The 8,110-nt window shown below is 46.8% G+C and overlaps 2 protein-coding genes across 2 annotated transcripts in view; one reads left to right on the forward strand and one right to left on the reverse strand.

Moving 5' to 3' along the window:
* DPM1 (dolichyl-phosphate mannosyltransferase polypeptide 1, catalytic subunit) overlaps positions 1-4,395 on the reverse strand; it is a 22,369-nt gene extending 17,974 nt beyond the window's left edge. The window contains exons 1-2 of the mRNA XM_006881638.1: positions 4,214-4,395; positions 1,758-1,857 (exon numbers count right to left, since the gene is read on the reverse strand). Coding sequence (XP_006881700.1) covers positions 1,758-1,857; positions 4,214-4,374 — 261 coding nt within the window. The 5' untranslated portion in view covers positions 4,375-4,395. The remainder of the gene's footprint in view (positions 1-1,757; positions 1,858-4,213) is intronic.
* A 289-nt stretch (positions 4,396-4,684) lies between these two features.
* MOCS3 (molybdenum cofactor synthesis 3) lies at positions 4,685-6,055 on the forward strand. The gene has a single exon (XM_006881639.1). It carries the CDS (start codon positions 4,685-4,687, stop codon positions 6,053-6,055), a length of 1,371 nt encoding a protein of 456 aa, XP_006881701.1.
* The last annotated feature ends 2,055 nt before the right edge of the window (positions 6,056-8,110 follow it).

Consider the following 8,110-nt stretch of genomic DNA (forward strand, 5'->3'; position numbering starts at 1 on the left):
AAAAGAAGATGGAAGGAATATACTAGTCACTGTATCAAAAGGAATTGGAAGATACAGAAGAATTTAATGAAATAACATTTGAGCAAGAGCCTATGGTGATGAAGGAAGAAGTTCAAGCTGCTTTGAAGGAAAAAGCAAAAAATAAGGCCCCAGGAATAGATTGTATACCAACTGACCTCTAAGTTAGTTTTATTATTGAAGTAAATCAAGAATATTTCAGGGGAGGGATATTTAGACCTAGTAAGTATATTTTATATTGCTCAACAATCATTTCTTACAATGCAAACATCAAAAAAGGTTTCTCAAGACTTCCTTCTTGACTTGGCCGTACCGTGGTTCGCACCTGGGGAAAGAGGGATTATTCTGGCTCCCCAGGGACACTGAGCAACCTGGAGACACAAACCAATGTAAGCCTGGTTCAGGCCACGCTCTCTTCAACCACCTGCGCCACAAAGTTGGACAATGAGTAAGAACGAAAGAAGAACTGATGCCTTTGAGTTGTGGTACTGGAGAAAAATACTGAATATCCCATGGACTGCCAAGAGAACAAAAGGGTCTAATCTAGAGGAGGTGAAATCAGGGTGCTCCACGGGACAAAAACATTATGTAACACCCTATAACCAAGAAGTCTAGGTCAATGTACTAAAGCTTATTAGCCTATGCTGTTGTTATGTGCCATCGAGTCACCTGGGATTCGTAGTCCTGCTCTATCCTGTGCCAATCTCATTGTCTCTGACACATCTGCCCCCATTTCCCTACACACTACATATAAAATACACAATGCCTAGAATGTATTTTTTATCAAATCTGTACTTAATTGTCTGTTTTGGCCTAAGAATAATCCAAAGTAGAAGTCACAAGTATAACTAAAAACTTATGAATTAACTAGAATAGGCCTCTAGGTTCCCGATAAACTCAAACCAGTGATTAGAGCAATCACCTCCTGTGTGATTTAGAACCTCTGAAACCAATGATGAGGCAGCTCCAACTCCATGGTAATGAGCTTAAGTTTAACTCTACATTTGCCCAAGTTACTTCTGTGTGACAGAAACAGGCTTGAAGGTACAGGGGGAAACTGAAGTTCTGAAGCTGGAAAGTCAATGCTACTGCACAGATAAAAATAAAAATGCTGGGTGCTCTGGAAAGTTACAAACAGGAGAATGAACAAAGTCCCCAATATTTACCCCCAAAAAAGGTTATCAGACGCGAATCTGTGTTTTGCGATACAATATATTTTAATGTGATGTGTCTCAAACATTAAGCAATAATTAACAGCAAGATACAAGCTATTAGTTGCTGAGAGAAAGGGAGCAGGGAATTAACAAAGGAGCACACTAACTGCAGCCCAGTTCTGTAATATTCTTAGTCAGTTCAGCATTATGCTTTAGATGTACCCTTCCAGAAAGTTATTTGCAGGAATAAGTCATAAATACAGATTTCATCAAAAGGTTCCCTCTTTTGCTATACATTACTACTGACTCAAGGCACCCAAGCCATGTAAAACCTCAAGCACAATGAAAATTCATCAAAGCCAAGTCTAGTTAGAAGTCGCTTGCTACATTTTCAGCTGAGACACTTCCTGTTTGTATTTCCTAAACAGAAAACTTTGATAAATGAGGATAGTTAGAGAAAGGCTTCAGGCCTTTGGTTCACAGGGTCGCTCTGCGTGATGCTCAACTTGATGGCAATCAACAGCAACATACACAATATATTAAACAACACAGCTCATGAGATACAGAAATGTTCATCTAACTTACAATTTTGTCTGACCCATAGATCTTCTCCAACTGCTCAGCAACTTCCCTTGTTCCATCTGGGCTTCCATCATCTATGATTATAATTTCATAGTTGATTCCACTGAAATGTAAAAAAAGTTAAAAAGGAACTATGAGTTAACACTTGGAGACAGTGTTCAGTGCTCCCAATCAAAAATATTGAATCTGTGCCAAGCAGAATTTCAAATTATCATGACTTTAAACCTCCTGGCATCATGAAAGTTGGATGAACCTGGAAATTACTGCCTTGAGGTAGTATCTTTACACCCTAAGCCAAAAATATCCCCCAAAGGGCTCCTAAAACCAAGCACAAATTTAACTGAGCTCGTGTTAAAAAAAAAAAAAAAGTTTGTGTTGAGCATTATGTTAAAAATTGTGTATGTGGGATTCAAGTGACAAAAGCGACTCCAAGATTAGGTAAGAGCCTTTGGGGCCAATGAGTTGCTGTTAATGGGTGAAACAACTCAGAAAAGGAGCATGGAAATAGTTACACTACTCAAAGAAATGCAATCACCATGTAGTGTATATTCAGCAACTGCTGACCTGTTATGTTTTGCTGTGTATATTCTCAACAATAAATACAATTTAAAAAGAAAACATTTACAATTATTAATTCTTCACCAGGGAGGTCTAGTGGTAAGGAGTTGCACTGCCAACACAAAGGAGCATAGTTTGAATTTACCAGCTACTCCAAGGGAGAAAGATGGGCAGTGTCTCCTCTCATGTGATTTACAGTCTCTAAATACCCACCGGAGGGTTAGCTATGAAGTTTAAAGGAAAGTTTAATTACAGATCAAACAGAATCAAATACTTATTATTGTATATCTAAAATCAGAATGTTGCTGAAAATGTTATTATAGCTATTAAAATATTCTAACACAGAATACATATTCTTTAAAATGTATATATGTATGTGTACACACACACACACACACACACACACATAAAAGCAATGTACGCCATACACTAATATACATTATTACATAAAATATTTACCAATGCTGGACAAAGAGTTGAGTCGTGAAATACGAATATCAAATCTGAGTTGTAAAAGATTTTCCAAAAGCAATTGAAATGGATTGTATTACTCTAAATGCCTATTCTTAAATTTAACCCCAAATAGATTTGAATCATCAGGGACAAAATCTGACTGAATTTTACCCTTTAAAAAAAAATACCCAACCAATTTACAATGATAACGTAAAACAACAGTTACATAAAGATAGATCACAATATTGGCTTTTGCCAGTTATTTCTAAAATCTAAGGTTAGCAGTGCTCAGATTGGTTGGTTGGTGGGTAAACAAACACTCCCTATAGATTCCTGGAGAGTCAGAAAATAGTGAATCTTTTAAGAGAACAATTTGGCAATAACTCTCACTTTTAACTAACTCTGTTGACCTAGCAAATCCCCTGGGAAGATTTTATGCTTGGTGTACTTGCGGGTTTTTTTTACAGGATTCATTTTAGAAAAGGATCATTAAGTATCAAAGCAACTTTCTAAATGCTATAAATAAAGTATGAAAAGAAGTCCCACTCTTCTCTGCAAAGGCAAACTTCCAATACCCGATTTCTTTAATGGTTTAAAAGTACTTGTTAGATTATTCTAGAAGTAACTGATGTCTAATTGGGATAACCTGCTTTAAATAATTAAGAACACAAGCTGCGCTGCAATCTCAAAGGCAAGCAATTCAAATCCATCAGCTGCTCAGGGGGAGAAGGATGGCTTATCTCCTCCTCTGGGATTTACTGCTTCTGGAGGGTGAGCTATGAGTCGGTTCCGACTCCAAGGGAAAACACCACCAATATTGAGATTACTTAAAGGTTTTCTGTTTGTATGTGCTGCTACAGCTGGATCTTCAATGATGTGTACAGTATGATCCCAACTGTAGAACCTTATTTATTTCGTATTGACATAGGACATTCTCAAGTTGTCTAAAAATGACATAATATTTACAAACTCCAATACCTTCTCGACATGCCCAGTTTCTATCAACCTTACCAAATACCCACATTCTAGTTCATGTCAGCCGCGCAAAAGCTCTCTCCGTTTCAGAAGGGTTATCCTGCCCAGTAGCACCTCTAACCCACGCAAAATAAGCCTCCTTTTCACACGCGTGCTCGCTTAGAACCGCGACGCATACGCCGATCGTCAGCAGGAAGGACCAAGTTAAGCTTTAAGCCGCGTTCCCGACTGGAAAACCAAGCAGCGGCGGCGGCAGCGGGGTGCGCGGAGATCGTTCTTAAGAAATGAATGTTTTGCAAAACGCACGGGCAGATATGGGCCCCGGGGCACAGATCGAAAAGGAAATGAATCCGCCTGCTTCCCGCCTGAACCCAAGAGAGGCCGTGCAGGGCAGCCTCGCGCGGCCAACGGCCGACACCCAGCCCGGGGCAGCCGGCCGCCTTCACCTCGGGGTGGGCGGCCGGGAGCTCTACCTCTCGGTGAAGCTTTTCACCAGCAGCCACACGATGAGCGGCAGGTTCTCGCGCTCGTTGTAGGTGGGCAAAAGTACCGAAAACTTGTCCTCCTGCTGCGCTTGGGGGTCCGGATCCCGACCAGACCGAGGAAGGCTGGGACCCACTTCGACAGACGCCATGACGGACCTGCGCGAGCTGCCGGAAGCGGAATTACGTAACACGCTGCGGGGGGGAAGGGGCGGGGCGCGCCGAGCCGTACCACGTCCAGGAGGAGGGAGGTGGTCTCGTTCTTTCAAGGTTCCCGGTGACACCAGCAAAAATAGTAAGTATCTGTTCATACTTAAAGCAAGATGTTAAGGTAGTTTCGGGAAATACGTCTGAGTGATTTTATTTCGAGCGCCGTACAGTATTTTAGTTTAGTCCGGTCGCTAGGCGACGACAAGCCGGAAGCGGAAGTGCCTTCCACGACAACTTCCGAAAGAGGCCGCCATGGCTGCCAGCGAGCAGGAGGTGCTCGCGTTGAAGGCTGAGCTTGCCCGACGCGAGGAGGAGCTGGACGCCCTGAAGCAGAGGCTGGCGGCCGCGCTCGCGGCGGAGCCGACACCCGAGCCGCAGCGGCCGATGCCGCTGCCGCCGATGCCGCCGCGGGCCGCCCTGTCTCGAGACGAGATTCTGCGCTACAGCCGGCAGCTGGTGCTGCCCGAGCTGGGCGTGCGGGGGCAGCTGCGCTTGGCCGCCGCGTCCGTGCTGGTGGTGGGCTGCGGGGGGCTGGGCTGCCCGCTGGCGCAGTACCTGGCGGCGGCCGGCGTGGGCCGCATCGGCCTGGTGGACTACGACGTGGTGGACATGAGCAACCTGGCGCGCCAGGTGCTGCACGGCGAGGCGCTGGCCGGCCACTCCAAGGCCTTCTCGGCGGCCGCCTCGCTGCGCCGTCTCAACTCGGCGGTGCAGTGCGTGCCCTACGCGCAGGCGCTGACGCCGGCCACGGCGCTGGACCTGGTGCGCCGCTACGACGTGGTGGCCGACTGCTCGGACAACGCGCCCACGCGCTACCTGGTGAGCGACGCGTGCGTGTTGGCCGGCCGGCCGCTGGTGTCGGCCAGCGCCCTGCGCTTCGAGGGCCAGCTCACCGTCTACCACCACGACGGCGGGCCGTGCTACCGCTGCGTCTTCCCGCGGCCGCCGCCGGCCGACACGGTGACCACGTGCGCCGACGGCGGCGTGCTGGGCGCGGTGACCGGCGTGCTGGGCTGCCTGCAGGCGTTGGAGGTGCTCAAGATCGCCGCGGGCCTGGGCCCCTCGTACAGCGGCAGCCTGCTGCTCTTCGACGCCCTGCGGGGCCGCTTCCGCTGCGTCCGGCTGCGGCCGCGGCGGCCCGAGTGTCCGGCGTGCGGCGAGCGGCCCAGCGTTACGGCCCTGCAGGACTACGAGGCCTTCTGCGGCTCAGCCGCCACGGACAAGTGCCGCGCGCTGCGGCTGCTCGGGCCGCACGAGCGCGTGTCCGCCGCGGACTACAAGCGCCTGCTGGACAGAGGCGCCCCGCACCTGCTGCTGGACGTGCGGCCGCAGGTGGAGGTGGACATCTGCCGGCTGCCGCACGCCCTGCACGTGCCGCTCAAGCAGCTGGAACGCCGGGACGCGGCCAGCCTGCAGCGCTTGGCCGAAGCGATCGCGGGCAGCCGGGACGACGCGCTGCCCGTCTACGTGATCTGCAAGCTGGGCAACGACTCGCAGAAGGCCGTGAGGATCCTGCAGGCCTTGACCGCCGACGGGCAGCTGGGGCCCTGCACCGTCCAGGACGTGGCGGGGGGCCTGATGGCCTGGGCGGCCCAGGTGGACGAGAGCTTCCCGCAGTACTGAGACCCGGGCCACCTCCACGTCTAGTTATTAACGCTTTCCAGTCGTGCGAGGCGGCGCGGGGAGCGCACAGTGTCTGTAAACACGCGGGACCCGCTCCAAAGAGGACTGGGTTTTTGAGTGAATTTATCGGATGACTCGCAAGTTCCTGTTTCTGTTGCTGGCAACTCATTGTGTTCAGCGTTTGGAGGGTGCCTTCAAACTCAACTCTTGCAAGGATCAGGGTTTTGTATTTGGAACTGCGCCTCGTTTACTCATCCACGTGCTCCTATCTTCCCTGAAGAGGTCCTGAAACAGCCCTTTTTAAAGCTAGAACTGAAAGTGGATAAACTTCGTCTTACCTGAGTTGTTCCCAGGTGGGAGGACTTGAAGATAAGGGCTGTTTATCTTTACCAAGATGTGATTTTTATTTCAAAGGAGAGACTATTTGCAATTATGATTTTAGAATGTAAATTACCTTGGTTATTTGGCAAGTGTTCAATTAAATATTACGTTCAAGACCCAATTTCTTTCCATCCTTTTCTTTTTGCCTTTCCTAGGTTGATTAAATTGATTACCTTCAAGCAATTTATAGAAGTTTACGTTGAGAATTAGCACTTTCATGAAAGAGCAGGTAGTTTTGCATTGCTTTCGATACATGCAACAGAATTGAAATAGCAGTTCAACATATGAGTCTGCGTATCTGTAACCCTGAAGGGACCACGCTTCAGCAGTCTATTGTGTGCAGGCCCATTGTTAGGACCAGCTCTGATTGGTGTAGACCCTGCAGCCGGGAGTGAGTGCCTGTGTGCTGGGTGCGTGAGTGCTTGCGTTTGTACCTCCATCCTAGCTGCAAGGGAGGCCAGGTGTGGAGTTCTGACTTTTCCAACAGGGAGGCAGGAGACAGATTTTTCATGACTAGTGCAAGAGTATGCCATGCCACTACATTTCCCAAAGTATCAGTTGATTCTGTTTCCCTTGGAGACTTCAGGCCAGTTTGTGGGTACAGTATTACTATGTCTTTCATTAATCTTAACTTTAAAAAAAAACAAACCGAAACACTTTGAAACTGTTTTCCCAACAAAAGACATGTAAGGCTGGTTGAAGCCTCTAGGCTTCAAAAGAGACATAATTGGGGTAATTTAAGTTTGGTGACAAAGGAGCTGAATGTTAGGTGGGGCCCCAAACACCTTTAATAATTTGTTAACACCTGAATTTGCTTTGTATGTTCAGGCTAATCATCATTAAAACATGGAGAAAAGCTTTTTGCACAATCATTTTAATATACTTATTATTACATAAATAGATAGGAGAGGTTTTTTTCATTATTTTGATGAGTTGATTGAACATACTTTCTTAGAAACTGTACCTAAGGATTGGCAGTGACTTTAGTAATGGGCTCGAGCATATTGGAGGTGGTGAGCACAGCCCAGGACAAGGCAAGTTTCAGATCTGTTCATAGGGTCGCTATGAGGCACATTTGACTCAGTCACACTAACAATATTGTAAGATTCTTCTACATTGAATTTCAGCATTGTCACGTTGTTAGTAACTAAGCAGAAGTGGTTTGGTTTTCTTTAACACTTTTCTCAAAAAAGTTATTAATGCACATTCACAAATGATCACAGTATTGTAGCTGAAACACCAGATATTTTGGCAACATCTGGGGCTGAATACACTGGTGTGTTTTCCTGTGGAAGAAAATCACAGCAAGTTCTTGCAGCACATGCAGATAAAGCCATGTGATCTGAAAAACTGTTGGCAGTTGCATAATTTTAGCTGTCAATGCAGTTGCCGTTAACTGATAGCTCTGGACAGAAGCAACTTCATTGCTCCAGAGTCACAGCTCATCTCTGACCTTCCAGGGGTTTTCAGAGACTGTAATCCCATGGAAGGAGAGAACTCATTTTGTTTCCTCAGAGCAGCTGATGGATTCAAACTTCCTGACTTTGGGTTGGAAATATTAGAGGATTAAAAAAGTGAATTACCGTGCAATTTTAGCTTTGTAGATATACATGTAAACTAGGCTTAGAAAGTTGTGTGGTTTTAGGGTTGGGCTGTTTTTTTGTTGTTGTTGTT

Source organism: Elephantulus edwardii, unplaced genomic scaffold, assembly GCF_000299155.1.
Source record: "Elephantulus edwardii isolate Elephantulus edwardi_28Jun2011 unplaced genomic scaffold, EleEdw1.0 scaffold00015, whole genome shotgun sequence".
Taxonomy (NCBI): Eukaryota; Metazoa; Chordata; class Mammalia; order Macroscelidea; family Macroscelididae; genus Elephantulus; species Elephantulus edwardii.